The sequence below is a fragment of the Saccoglossus kowalevskii genome, chromosome 1, assembly GCF_978046115.1.
Source record: "Saccoglossus kowalevskii chromosome 1, keSacKowa6.1, whole genome shotgun sequence".
Lineage (NCBI taxonomy): Eukaryota > Metazoa > Hemichordata > Enteropneusta > Harrimaniidae > Saccoglossus > Saccoglossus kowalevskii.
In genome coordinates, this window is record NC_140641.1 from 4,157,340 (window position 1) to 4,173,981 (window position 16,642).

The 16,642-nt window shown below is 34.1% G+C and overlaps 1 protein-coding gene across 1 annotated transcript; it reads right to left on the reverse strand.

The window, feature by feature from the left end:
- Positions 1-232: 232 nt before the first annotated feature.
- LOC102805809 (uncharacterized) lies at positions 233-14,210 on the reverse strand. Its single transcript, XM_085498430.1, has 6 exons — positions 14,007-14,210; positions 9,576-9,814; positions 5,675-5,740; positions 5,371-5,538; positions 5,139-5,255; positions 233-4,956 (listed from the first exon to the last, which is right to left on the reverse strand). The coding sequence occupies exons 2-6, from the start codon at positions 9,771-9,773 to the stop codon at positions 4,936-4,938; spliced, it is 570 nt and encodes a 189-aa protein (XP_085354556.1). The 5' UTR covers positions 9,774-9,814; positions 14,007-14,210; the 3' UTR covers positions 233-4,935.
- Between the last annotated feature and the right edge of the window lie 2,432 nt (positions 14,211-16,642).

The window sequence follows — 16,642 nt, forward strand, 5'->3', positions numbered from 1 at the left end:
ATATTTTTTAAAAGAGTATCACTCTAAGACCATTACCTCCTTTAGAAATACGTCGAAAATTTCTTAACTTGTATTTTTTACACAATTCCCCCCATCTTTATTACGATTTTCTCCTACATTTTATCGAAAATCCCATTACATGTACACACAACGTATTTCTAAATGTTGTCATATTATTGAAAAACCCAAACACCCAGTATCCTGTGAGATAATAGAAAGACAACACTCTTACTTTGTGTTAAAAAGCGTTTATTGAAGAAAAAAATCAACACACACATCATGCGAATGTTTAGATGAGGTAGCATTCCAATCAAGCACACAATTGTGCAATATCACAACAATTCAAATAAACATGCTGTCAATACAAATACTTCACACTGCTGAGTATAATACATTTGTTAAAACATAAATTGTAAATGACAATCAGGAGAATAAATTTCGTATCGTACGTGTAATACACACACTATATACTAGTAGTACGTGTAATTCAGATACCATATCGTACGTGTAATTCAGATACCATATCGTACATGTAATTCAGATACCATATCGTACGTGTAATTCACATACCATATTGTACATGTAATTCAAATACCGTATCGTGTGTGTAATTCAGATACCATATCGTACGTGTAATTCACATACCATTTTCTTCGTGTAATTCACATACCATATTGTTCGTGTAATTCACATACCACATCGTACGTGTAATTCAGATACCATATTGTTCGTGTAATTCAAATACAATATCGTACGTGTAATTCACATACCATATCGTACGTGTAATTCAGATACCATATCGTACATGTAATTCAGATACCATATCGTACGTGTAATTCAGATACCATATAGTTCGTGTAATTCACATACCATATTGTACATGTAATTCAGATACCATATCGTGCGTGTAATTCAGATACCATATCGTACATGTAATTCAGATACCATATCGTACGTGTAATTCAGATACCATATTGTTCGTGTAATTCACATACCATATCGTACGTGTAATTCACATACCATTCTGTTCGTGTAATTCACATACCATATTGTTCGTGTAATTCACATACCACATCGTACGTGTAATTCAGATACCATATTGTTCGTGTAATTCAAATACAATACCGTACGTGTAATTCACATACCATTTTGTTCGTGTAATTCACATACCATTTTGTTCGTGTAATTCAAATACAATATCGTACGTGTAATTCAAATACAATATCGTGCGTGTAATTCAGATACCATATCGTACGTGTAATTCAGATACCATATTGTTCGTGTAATTCACATACCATATTGTACGTGTAATTTACATACCATTTTGTTCGTGTAATTCACATACCATATCGTACGTGTAATTCACATACTAGTACCATTTTGTTCGTGTAATTCACATACCATTTTGTTCGTGTAATTCACATACAATATCGTACGTGTAATTCAAATACAACATCGTACGTGTAACTCAAATACCATATCGTACGTGTAATTCACATACAATATCGTACATGTAATTCACATACCATATTGTTCGTGTAATTCAAATACCACATCGTACGTGTAATTCAAACACCATATCGTACGTGTAATTCACATACAATATCGTACGTGTAATTCAAATACCACATCGTACGTGTAATTCAAATAACATATTGTTCGTGTAATTCACATACCACATCGTACGTGTAATTCAAATACCATATCGTATGTGTAATTCACATACAATACCGTACGTGTAATTCACATACCATTTTGTTCGTGTAATTCAAATACCATATCGTACGTGTAATTCACATACAATATCGTACGTGTAATTCAAATACCACATTGTACGTGTAATTCAGATACCATATCGTGCGTGTAATTCAGATACCATATTGTACATGTAATTCAGATACCATATCGTACGTGTAATTCAGATACCATATTGTACGTGTAATTCACATACCATATTGTACGTGTAATTCAAATACAATATTGTACGTGTAATTCACATACCATATTGTACGTGTAATTCAAATACCACATCGTACGTGTAATTCACATACCATATTGTACGTGTAATTCACATACCATATCGTAAGTGTAATTCACATACCATATCGTAAGTGTAATTCAAATACCACATCGTACGTGTAATTCAGATATCATATTGTACGTGTAATTCAAATACAATATCGTACGTGTAATTCACATACCATATTGTACGTGTAATTCAAATACAGTATCGTACGTGTAATTCAAATACCACATTGTACGTGTAATTCACATACCATATTGTACGTGTAATTCACATACCATATTGTACGTGTAACTCACACACCATATTGTTCGTGTAATTCAAATACCATATCGTACGTGTAATTCACATACCATTTTGTTCGTGTAATTCACATACCATATTGTTCGTGTAATTGAAATACAATATCGTACATGTAATTCAAATACCACATCGTACGTGTAATTCACATACCATATTGTTCGTGTAATTCACATACCATTTTGTTCGTGTAATTCACATACCATTTTGTTCGTGTAATTCAAATACCATTTTGTTTGTGTAATTCAAATACCACATCGTACGTGTAATTCACATACCATATCGTACGTGTAATTCACATACCATATTGTTCGTGTAATTCACATACCATATCGTACGCGTAATTCACATACCATATTGTTCGTGTAATTCAAATACAATATCGTACGTGTAATTCACATACCATATTGTACGTGTAATTCAAATACCATATTGTTCGTGTAATTCAAATACCATTTTGTTCGTGTAATTCAAATACCACATCGTACGTGTAATTCACATATCATATCGTACGTGTAATTCACATACCATATTGTTCGTGTAATTCACATACCATATTGTACGTGTAATTCACATACCATTTTGTTCGTGTAATTCACATACCATATTGTTCGTGTAATTGAAATACAATATCGTACATGTAATTCAAATACCACATCGTACGTGTAATTCACATACCATATTGTTCGTGTAATTGAAATACAATATCGTACATGTAATTCAAATACCACATCGTACGTGTAATTCACATACCATTTTGTTCGTGTAATTCACATACCATTTTGTTCGTGTAATTCACATACCATTTTGTTCGTGTAATTCAAATACCATTTTGTTCGTGTAATTCGCATACCACATCGCACGTGTAATTCGCATACCATATCGTACGTGTAATTCACATACCATATTGTTCGTGTAATTCACATACCACATCGTACGTGTAATTCACATACCATTTTGTTCGTGTAATTCACATACCATTTTGTTCGTGTAATTCAAATACCACATCGTACGTGTAATTCACATCCCATATTGTTCGTGTAATTCACATACCATATCGTACGTGTAATCCACATACCATATTGTTCGTGTAATTCACATACCATATCGTACGTGTAATTCACATACCATTTTTTCCGTGTAATTCACATACCATTTTGTTCGTGTAATTCACATACCATATCGTACGTGTAATTCACATACCATTTTGTTCGTGTAATTCACATACCATATTGTTCGTGTAATTCAAATACAATATCGTACGTGTAATTCACATACCATATCGCACGTGTAATTCACATACCATATTGTTCGTGTAATTCACATACCATATCGTACGTGTAATTCACATACCATTTTGTTCGTGTAATTCACATACAATATAGTACGTGTAATTCACATACCATATTGTTCGTGTAATTCACATACCATATCGTACGTGTAATTCACATACCATATCGTACGTGTAATTCACATACCATATTGTTCGTGTAATTCACATACCATATTGTACGTGTAATTCACATACCATATTGTTCGTGTAATTCACATATCACATCCTACGTGTAATTCACATACCATATTGTTTGTGTAATTCACATACCACATCGTACGTGTGATTCACATACCCATCGTACGTGTAATTCACATACCATATCGTTCGTGTAATTCACATACCACATCGTACGTGTAATTCACATACCATATTGTTCGTGTAATTCACATACCACATCGTACGTGTGATTCACATACCACATCGTACGTGTAATTCACATACCATATCGTACGTGTAATTCACATATCATATCGTACGTGTAATTCACATACCACATCGTACGTGTAATTCACATACCATATCGTATGTGTAATTCACATACCATATTGTTCGTGTAATTCACATACCACATCGTACGTGTAACTCACATACCATATTGTTCGTGTAATTCACACACCACATCGTACGTGTAATTCACATACCATATCGTACGTGTAATTCACATACCATATCGTACGTGTAATTCACATACCATATTATTCGTGTAATTCACATACCACATCGTACGTGTAATTCACATACCATATCGTATGTGTAAAGCAAATACCAATAATACCATATTATTAGCGCATGCATATATAATACTTATACCACTTAAATAAGGATTAATGATTTGGCGAGTAATGTCACACTACACACGTTGACGAGTACATACGGGGCCCGCTCCCAAATGGTGCACAACCTGCTATTTTCGTGGGTTTTTTTTTATACAGAATTGTTCAATCTAGGTCAACAAGCTTTCCACAAATACAGGACACCAAGAATACTTTTCAAAGCAGTACGTTATATAGTAGTAAAACACGTTTACACGTTACGTAAGTAAACACGTATTACTAGTACAATTATACGAGTTTAAACGTTATTAAAATGAACATATATTACATGTACTAGTTTAGTTTAGCCCACATATTTCCGATGGTAATTCAAAACAGAATTTATATTGTGTGGTGTACTTTTACTTAAAACATTTGATGGATCGGGATAACATACATTAATAATTTGATTAGTGTCTAAAGCCCAAATGTGTCGGTTGATGTCATTCTGTCCGTGGAGATGATTACGCCCAACCTTGTCGGAGCTGAAATAAAACATAGTAAAAAGAATTTATTATGATCGATAACGGTGAAAAGGTTTTATTTTAAACTGTGCATATTGCATAAGTATTATTTCCAGTCACTGTGGCCAATCACGACCGTGTTTATATCCGTCACGGTGAGAGTAAGATGTTTGGCATGTGACGTCACAAGCTTAGTAACTTACCGTATCAATTTTAGATCGAGTGCAGGCGGCTTTGCAGGCTATAAACATTGAGAACAAACCGAATATGAAACCGCCAAGACTGCAAATCAGAGTCAGCGTGTAAATGATAAGTGGGCTCTGAAAACAAAATAAGACGCACCAAGATTTACATAAACTCATCCTCTCATGTCTATCGCGGATATTGACTGCAGAGTTTGATAGTTTGTTTGTTTGTTATATAGATGATACTTACTGTAACGGCATCGGCGAGTGAGAAATCCGCGGTGAAAGTACTGCCATAAGCATGTTCTAATCCATCTACGTCTTCACCAACCACGATGTAAATAAGAATAGCACACTGGACCACGGCGATGCTGGATACCAAAAATGTCAGAGTAGACAGAACCAGGTACGATACAATCTGTAGAGACAATATGTTTTGAATGAAGCGAAGCTGAAGTTAGCAACTGAATTCGATCCCAAGCCACCACTATACGTTGACTTTAGCTTCTCTGATAATGTAATACATAAATGAGGTGATAATGTGAGAATCTTACCACACATTCGGATTGCACCTTTCCAGCCACACAACCGAGACATCCACTGCACAACAACAACATGATCTGAGAAACGAAACATTAACAAATTCATAAGGACTATACATAATATTCCGTCCTAATAATTTGTGAAATGAATCAGTCAGATGAAAAAATGCCTAGGTCATTTCATTTGAAGGCCGTAAGGCTTCCGATCCTCTTTTGAAAAGCACTGCAGCATAGAGTTTTTTTTTCATTTTAGTGACAAAAATCTATCAGATCAATGTCGACAATCCACACACTGATTGAATGTGGTTGTTATTATTATAATGTGTCTGTCAAGGAAAGAATCTGTGAGGCAATCACATCGAAGATGAACAAAATTTGTAATGGATTGTACACAATACCAAACATAATTTTGTAATGGATTGTTCACAATACCAAACACAATTTTGTAATGGATTGTACACAATACCAAACATTATTTTGTAATGGATTGTACTCGTTACCAAACATAATTTTGTAATGGATTGTACACGATACCAAACATAATTTTGTAATGGATTGTACACGATACCAAACATAATTTTGTGATGGATTGTACACGATACCAAACATTATTTTGTAATGGATTGTACTCGTTACCAAACATAATTTTGTAATGGATTGTACACGATACCAAACATAATTTTGTAATGGATTGTACACGATACCAAACATAATTTTGTGATGGATTGTACACGATACCAAACATTATTTTGTAATGGATTGTACTCGTTACCAAACATAATTTTGTAATGGATTGTACACGATACCAAACATAATTTTGTGATGGATTGTACATGATACCAAACACAATTTTGTAATGGATTGTACACAATACCAAACATTATTTTGTAATGGATTGTACTCGTTACCAAACATAATTTTGTAATGGATTGTACACGATACCAAACATAATTTTGTAATGGATTGTACACGATACCAAACATAATTTTGTGATGGATTGTACACGATACCAAACATTATTTTGTAATGGATTGTACTCGTTACCAAACATAATTTTGTAATGGATTGTACACGATACCAAACATAATTTTGTGATGGATTGTACACGATACCAAACATTATTTTGTAATGGATTGTACTCGTTACCAAACATAATTTTGTAATGGATTGTACACGATACCAAACATAATTTTGTGATGGATTGTACACGATACCAAACAAAATTTTGTAATGGATTGTACATGATACCAAACAAAATTTTGTAATGGATTGTACACGATACCAAACATAATTTTGGAATGGATTGTACATGATACCAAACATAATTTTGGAATGGATTGTACATGATACCAAACAAAATTTTGTAATGGATTGTACACGATACCAAACATAATTTTGTAATGGATTGTACACGATACCAAACAAAATTTTGTAATGGATTGTACACAATACCAAACATAATTTTGTAATGGATTGTACTCGTTACCAAACATAATTTTGTAATGGATTGTACACGATACCAAATTTTGTAATGGATTGTACACGATACCAAACAAAATTTTGTAATGGATTGTACACGATACCAAACATAATTTTGGAATGGATTGTACATGATACCAAACATAATTTTGGAATGGATTGTACATGATACCAAACAAAATTTTGTAATGGATTGTACACGATACCAAACATAATTTTGTAATGGATTGTACACGATACCAAACAAAATTTTGTAATGGATTGTACACAATACCAAACATAATTTTGTAATGGATTGTACTCGTTACCAAACATAATTTTGTAATGGATTGTACACGATACCAAACATAATTTTGTGATGGATTGTACATGATACTAAACATAATTTTGTGATGGTTTGTACACGATACCAAACATAATTTTGGAATGGATTGTACATGATACCAAACAAAATTTTGTAATGGATTGTACATGATACTAAACATAATTTTGTAATGGATTGTACACGATACCAAACAAAATTTTGTAATGGATTGTACACAATACCAAACATAATTTTGTAATGGATTGTACTCGTTACCAAACATAATTTTGTAATGGATTGTACACGATACCAAACATAATTTTGTGATGGATTGTACACGATACCAAACAAAATTTTGTAATGGATTGTACACGATACCAAACATAATTTTGTAATGGATTGTACATGATACCAAACATAATTTTGTAATGGATTGTACACAATACCAAACATAGTTTTTATAAAGGATTGTACTCGTTACCAAAGATAACTTTGTAATGGATTGTACACAGTACCAAACAAAATTTTGTGATGGATTGTACACAATACCAAACATAATTTGTAATGGATTGTACACGATACCAAACATAATTTTGTAATGGATTGTACACGATACCAAAAATAATTTTGTAATGAATTGTACATGATACCAAACATAATTTTGTAATGGATTGTACATGATACCAAACATAATTTTTATAAAGGATTGTACACGATACCAAACATAATTTTGTAATGGATTGTACACGATACCAAACATAATTTTTAATGGATTGTACACGATACCAAACATAATTTTGTAATGGATTGTACACGATACCAAACAAAATGTTGTAATGGATTGTTCACGATACCAAACATAATTTTGTAATGGATTGTACACGATACCAAAAATAATTTTGTAATGGATTGTACACGATACCAAACATAATTTTTATAAAGGATTGTACTCGTTACCAAACATAACTTTGTAATGGATTGTACACGGTACCAAACAAAATTTTGTAATGGATTGTACACGATACCAAACATAATTTTGTAATGGATTGTACACGATACCAAACATAATTTTGTAATGGATTGTACATGATACCAAACATAATTTTGTACTGGATTGTACATGATACCAAACATAATTTTGTAATGGATTGTACACGATACCAAACATAATTTTGTAATGGATTGTACACGATACCAAACATAATTTTTATAAAGGATTGTACACGATACCAAACATAATTTTGTAATGGATTGTACACGATACCAAACATAATTTTGTAATGGATTGTACACGATACCAAACAAAATTTTGTAATGGATTGTACACGATACCAAACATAATTTTGTAATGGATTGTACACGATACCAAACATAATTTTGTAATGGATTGTACACGATACCAAACATAATTTTGTAATGGATTGTACACGATACCAAACATAATTTTGTAATGGATTGTACACGATACCAAACAAAATTTTGTAATGGATTGTACACGATACCAAACATAATTTTGTAATGGATTGTACACGATACCAAACATAATTTTGTAATGGATTGTAAATGATACCAAACACAATTTTGTAATGGATGTACACGATACCAAACATAATTTTGTAATGGATTGTACACGATACCAAACATAATTTTGTAATGGATTGTACACGATACCAAACATAATTTTGTAATGGATTGTACGTGATACCAAACAAAATTTTGTAATGGATTGTACACGATACCAAACATAATTTTTTAATGAATTGTACACGATACCAAACAAAATTTTGTAATGGATTGTACACGATACCAAACATAATTTTGTAATGGATTGTACACGATACCAAACATAATTTTGTAACGGATTGTACATGATACCAAACATAATTTTGTAATGGATTGTACATGATACCAAACATAATTTTGTAACGGATTGTACACGATACCAAACATAATTTTGTAATGGATTGTACACGATACCAAACATAATTTTGTAATGGATTGTACACGATACCAAACATAATTTTGTAATGGATTGTACTCGTCACCAAACAATTTTCCAAGTATGATCATATTATGTATTAATACAAATATTATCATAAGCATGGCGACATGTACCAATACATTGCTTACCAGCACTAGTTCACTTATCCCTACGGCGTCCATGAGAGGGTCTTCGTCACAGATACCGGAATCAGCTACTTCATCAATTGCCGGGGTGTAGCATATCACCATGAGAGCAAGACACATCACTAAGTACAGCAATCCACACAAGAACGTCAAACAACCACAGCAAGAAGAACAACACTTACTAATCTTCATATCCACCATGTTTATTTGTAATTTTATTGAGTGACTGATATGATCTGGAACTAAAAGTGAATGTTTTTTTTATTATTGTAGCGCTCATATACAATTACTATCACATGACAGTCCCGGCACCTTGTAGCATGAATTTATTTCAGATCGGTCATCAGTACCGTAGCATAGTGTTTGTAGTACTCAAAATCGGCAGACGTACTAACAACTCTGTGTGTATGTGATCGACCGGACCCAATAAACGCCATCATAATGTCATGATAGGAAGATGGCCTTAAAGCCATGTAACGTAGCCCCAAAACTCGTAGTTGGGTCTGTTTTCCAGTCATAGTACCTGGTACTAGACAATATACACCCACTGAGGCAGGATATTTGCCATCTTAGTATTCCAACAACAATTATTATATTAATAATATTAATAATAGATACGTTTTTAAATGAGTAAAACTAAAAGGCTTACACCCGGATATTAAACATAGGTAACCAAAACTAATTGAAATAAGTGCATGACCTATGTTAGTCTCATAGTTAGCAAAAAAGTTATCGTCATTACATTCAGACGAGGCTTGGACCGCACCGAGAGGGTTGCATGGATGAATGGAAACGTCTGACACATGCACGACATTATTGCATTACATTGTAGAAAAAATACGAGAATATTTAAGAAATAGTATAGACGATAACAAAATTGTTGTTTTTTGACATCATACCGTATATAGTTCAGCCGTTGACATCTGTGAAGTTAGTACAAAGTAGCAACACACGGATGCTACCAATAACTACCATGTCCGCTTAAAGTGCCTGTGCAATGCCCACCCTCACGGATTCACAGTCAATTCGTCCCAATTCACTTTCGTCCCAACACATTCGTCCCACAAGTCGATTCGTCACAATTCACATTCGTCCCACGAGTCGATTCGTCCCAATTCACACTCGTCCTATTTCACATTCGTCCCAATTCACATTCGTCCATTTTTAAAATTTTTAGTCAGCATTACGATCTTGAACAGGGTCAATGTCTATGCCAACTGTTACTGACACGCTAACTAATAACTCCACGTTGCGTGAACGGTGTATTTGTATTTATTAACTAATAACTCTACGTTGCATGTAAGGTGTATTTGTATTTATTGACTAATAACTTGTACGGTGTATTTGTATTTATTAACTAATAACTCAGCGTTGTATGTAAGGTGTATTTGTATATAACGTCGGCAAAAACAAAATGGCGCAACGAACAATTACGCATGCCAGTGCATGACGTGTACGTGAACAGTTCGTTGTTTGGATGTGTTTGTGCTTATTTGGCGAGTTAGTAGTGGGCTAACCTTAAATCTGACGAATCGACTTGTGGGACGAATCAACTTGTGGGACGAATCAACTTGTGGGACGAAACGACTTTGGGACGAATTAACTTGTGGGACGAATCGACTTGTGGGACGAATCAACTTGTGGGACGAATCAACTTGTGGGACGAAACGACTTTGGGACGAATTAACTTGTGGGACGAATCGACTTGTGGGACGAATCAACTTGTGGGACGAAACGACTTTGGGACGAATTAACTTGTGGGACGAATCGACTTGGGACGAATCAACTTGTGGGACGAATCGACTTAGGACGAATGTGATTTGGGACGAATCGACCGCCCCCCCCCCTCTCACGTTTCCCATTTTAGATCTGTGTCCCACTGAAAAGGGTAGTTATTGATTTTTTTGCTTACTCTTATCCAAGTAAATTTGGGATATAGTCATACCCCTGAGCCGTAATAACACTGGTCGTTCAGTATACTTTTAAACGATATACATTTTTCTTGTTTTTTGTCTATTTTTTTTTTTTTTTGAGAGAGAGTTTTTAGATGTTGTGTTGTGGGCAGTTGCAGTGAAACGTATAGCCATAGTGTATGTATTCACACGTTTCTAATCGATCCGAAGGTGCGACATCACTTAAACTTAGATTTTTTTTTTTTAGAAAAACTGTCCTTGTCCATAAAAAAACGATTAGGTTTAAAGAGAAACGCCGACAACGTAAACCTGGCGCAACACTTTTGAAAGAAATAGATCACCGAGGCGGATTTCAGAAGAGAGAGAGACGTCCGGCAAGTGTTTCAAATCAGTTGACTTTTTTTGCGATCCTGATTATCGTTTTATAGAAACCATGATTTAGTCCCTGTTAAGTAAAAGGTAGCAATAATTTTGACAGTGACACGAAAACGAAGCGTCAGACAAACAGGAAATTACACAGCCCTTACACACTGCTAACTGTTTTCATTTTCGAAGGCTAAAAGTTTCTGAATTGTTTGGTGATTGGTGTTGAATGTCGAATTCACACCTCTGTTCTTTTTTACCTCCATGCTTGCAGCTTTATCTGCGTAATAATTTATGAAATAAGAATCCGGGCTTGGTCAATGTGTTTCCACCAAATAAAGTTTTAATATAATGTTATATTTATGACAATCACGCCATGGATCACGATAACTCGAATCCACTCTGAATTTATCTGTATGTGTGTCGATCTCGATTATTTTTGTTATCCAATTAAACGCCGCTTTTAACGCACTTGCCCTCGCCGTGACCCGACGCGTTCTCTTATTTCAACAAAATGTCAATTTATTTCCACGCGGCTGTCATTTATTTAGTAACTGTGATTTGTCGTTTTTTTAATTATTTTATAGTGATCACTATAGTCTAATGTTTAGAATGTCAAAATATGTTCTCTTTTATTTTAATTTTGAAAGTTTTACTCAGACGATCGATGAAATAAAACAGTGTAATGACGTGCCTAGTAACCTGCTAAATAACGAGATCATTCCGACGTCAAATTCTATTTTGTCCAGCGACAGTGTACAAACGTGCGCCGGTGTCGGTGACGATCACGGTGACCAGCTACACCAGAACGAACATATTTCGCATCTAACTCAACCCCATGCAACAAAAATTGATACTATGTGTTCATTATGGTCCATTCTTCCTCGACGAACAAGTACATAAGGGACATCACAATATAGTCAAAGACGAGAAAACTGCACAAGGAATTTGCCTTATTTACACGTATCGGCAATGCAAGCTGCCATGCGACTTCCCCTTCTGACGTCACAAGGGGAATTTCTGTATGCAAATGAGAAGCTAATGAGGAGCCTCGTTTTAAAATACACAAAAATAAAGTTGCCGTAGACTGAGTTTAAAACACATTTTTTCACTTAAAAAAAATAATTCATGCTTAGAAACATAACAATTAATAATATTTATGTATCAATTGATAATTTTAGGCGTGAAAATAGCAGCCATTTCACATCACCATCAAAGGTCAGCGTCATGACAACAATATAAACCGTTTATTTGTTTTGCCTTTTCTTAAATAACACGCAGCACGTAATAGCTTGTACCATGGAGGTTCTTATTACCTCCATGCTTGTACCATGGTCAGTAGTGGTAACCGTGCTTGCACAAAGTTTTTTTCACAGTGGTTATATCTTTTTAGTCTGTTTTAATCAGCTGCGATTATGTCGCATGATGCGACGTTCATGTCCAAGTTGATTGTAAAATTATAAACCTCTCAATTTATTGCAACATTAATATTAAACCAATAAAATACTACTTTGTAAAATAAAACTAAAACTAAATATAAACGTTAAAATATCAAAATATCAATTATTGCCCAGACTGCACGGAGATGTTGAATGGTTCGACGCAAAAGTACGCAACAAATATGTCGAAGAATAACATCACATGTTTTTTGGCTTTTCATTAGAAAATTTTGTCAACACAAATAAATTACATTTATTATTTATCTTACATCTTCTTTGGTCAATCTACCATAATTTCGTGACTTGTTATAAAAAAAAATATTTGATATTCAAGTTCCTTTTATTTACCACGGACCAATGTGAACACAATTCTCGACATACTCTGGGCGTATCAAATAACACGTGTTAAAATCATTTGTCTGAACGCACTAAAAGTTCTGACGTGACCCTATCGTTGTTTTGCATTTGTTATTTCTGTGTCGGATTTCCTGAAGTTATGTCAGCCCAAAGACTATAGAGAAGAATACGATGTGCCGTACAGACAAAGTCTTCAAGGAAATGCCATCTCGTCATCTCTCTGTGGGGTCTGGACAAAAGGTGTTAGACATTTCATCGAAAGCCCAATGGAAAAAATCACACAGTATCGTCAATAAATAGAACAATCCATCCCGTATTCTCGTTGGCAAAGTGACATGGGGTGTAATACACGGCGTACTAACCTGTTTATGTGAGACCTTACTGATACTTCTTGGACTTACACCTATAAATCTATGCACAGTGAAGGTGACAAACTTTACTGCGTAATCAGTGTTGCACAATTCGATCGCCCGTAGATGCGGTCTACTGGTTCTATTGCCTGGCACCGACAGTTCTTATCGGCACACGAAGTCTGAATTTAAGACGAAATTCAAGAAGGGTTGTTCTTCTATAACAGTATTCTACGAAATGGCATTGTTGTCTCGCCGATAGAGTTCCATTTCCTTTCACTGCTGTTAACTTACTGTTGTCTCGTTTACACCAATCTTTTGTCTTTTGCCCGGAGGTTCGTAGCATGCTATGGTAACATTCTACGTCATAACTAAATGCACCACTTAGTAGGGATATCAGACTACCCCCTGTGTATAATTAACAACAGTTCATACAATAATGAGGCAACTCGATCATAAACCAAATAGCAATGTGCAACAGGTGAGAGTAATTGAATGTAGGATCAGCATCCGTGTAGCGTGAAAACTACATGCAGTTTTTCGAGAAAAATAGAGAATAAAGACCAATAATATTTGCAAAGACTATCAAGTACATACAATATCATGTTTATAACTTTCTTAGTACATATATAGAAATAATTTCGCAATTGGCAACGGTTCCACCTGCAAATGAGTTATCGATATTAGAACAGCATACAATATCGAGCACATAAAACACACCACCTAACATTTCGATATTGTAACAGAACTCTGTGACAAACCATGACATGTACCTAAAAGGACAGATCTATGGACATAGCATTTATATGTTGTCATGTTTTTCTTGTACTTTCTAAACAGAGTAAACTGGTGTAGTCAAATGCCAATCTAAGCTCCACGATGCCAGGAATAGGTGACTCTACATGTAGTTGTGACCAGGTTCCCGCTAGTCATTGGTTCTATACTTTACTCAGTGAATGGGAAAATACCAAATTGACAATAATGTCCACCAATTTATCCTTACTTAATTAATTAATACATGTAGTCATTTACTTACTGCTGCTTGACACCCACTCACATAATTAATGGTACACCCCTTAGTGTTGGTTCACATACACATCTATATAATTAATGACACGTTTCGTGGTGTTAGATCACAAAATCAACAAAGCGTAAAAGAGGAAGTGAAGCATGATATTGTTCGATTCTTGTGATAGTATATCAACTACACAAAACACTTGCCTGTTTACTCACAAGATTGTTTACGTTAACCGAGAAACGGTCACAGCCGTGTATTTTTATTTAGTTTTAAAATAAAAAAATAGCTTGAAATTAAATTCCCACATTCAATTAATTTTATTTCTTAAAATACATCACAATTACACTTGAATTAAAATTATATTTCACTTTTAAAGTGAGAAATTCTATTTATTTAAATGTTAATTTATATTTTAAGATTAATCTCTGATTTCATTTTGATTTATTAAAACAAGCATATTTCACATTTAGTATTATATTGAAAGCGAAACTATGTTTTTGTTTTGATTTCCATTTGCGTTAATAGGAAGATATAATATGAAGAAGAAAATGTTTTTTTTTGTTTTTGTTTTTTTAAATATAATAATATTACTCTCGTTTGTTGCAGCATGCTGAGGCCCAAATAGAATAAGATTGATTGTGAACTATTGCACCAAAACCGTGAAAATATTAGATAATTTCATGTCAATTTCATTGAATTAGTTGTGAGCTACAACAACGATCTTATTTACTTTACTTTATTTATTTAAAGTATTTAAAGTATAATCCAATGTACTCCATGTATTAATCGTAACACAAAGGATTAAATATTTCGGCACGTGCCGAGATCCTATAATGTGAACGTAGCAATTATCATAATATAGAGGATTCAACAAAGAATGAAAATCGAATTCGCAAATTTAAAAAGTTGCAACAGAGAGTACGAGTCAGAAATACCCCTAGATGTTTTTAAAGAAATGCTGTCTTTAGTATTGTTTACTGTTATGCTCAGAGTGTTTGTGCGTGGAGATCTAATTCTTCAAGTGGTGGTTCGTTCTGATTCCCATCTACAGCCAACTCCCAAAGCAGAGGACCAAAATGAGAGTACTATATTTCAACACTCGCCGCCGGAAATATGTACACTTTGCATTGTTCGCATCCAGGCTCCTATGATGTGTCAATTTACCACTCATCCCCCATTGTACGTGCAACATCATGAGTACAATTTCCTGTCCTGTGTTAGTGAAAGAACAACAATGATGCATGCCCGCTTTATTCATAGTAAAATAGAACTAATCAGTCCGACACGTCGATATCACGTCTTAGGTGTACGGTTGAGTTTGAGAAAGTGAGTGTGTGTGGCCATACACGTACGGTTTATCACAGATACTAGTTTCCCGAGGTCTATAGTTATAACAATTTATCAATATAATAAACACGTCAATGTGACTTGCCTCCGTAATCTTGATATCTCATGGCAATCCTATTTCGAAACAAGTTACGTACAATAATTGATTTAATTTACTTCAAAGAACAACAATTTTCACATCTTTCTGCAAATACAGATAACAGCAAAAACAAAATTACGACTACGAAAAGTTTAGGCCGTCGACATAACAATAAAAAACATTAAACCTGTAACGAATGTATCA

Coding starts and splice junctions, on each gene's coding strand:
- LOC102805809 (XM_085498430.1), bottom strand. CDS start 9,773: ATGGTGGATATGAAGATTAGTAAGTGTTGTTCTTCTTGCTGTGGTTGT. Junction 5,741..9,575: donor GGATAAGTGAACTAGTGCTG/GTAAGCAATGTA, acceptor TTCGTTTCTCAG/ATCATGTTGTTGTTGTGCAG. Junction 4,957..5,138: donor CTCGATCTAAAATTGATACG/GTAAGTTACTAA, acceptor GTTTTATTTCAG/CTCCGACAAGGTTGGGCGTA.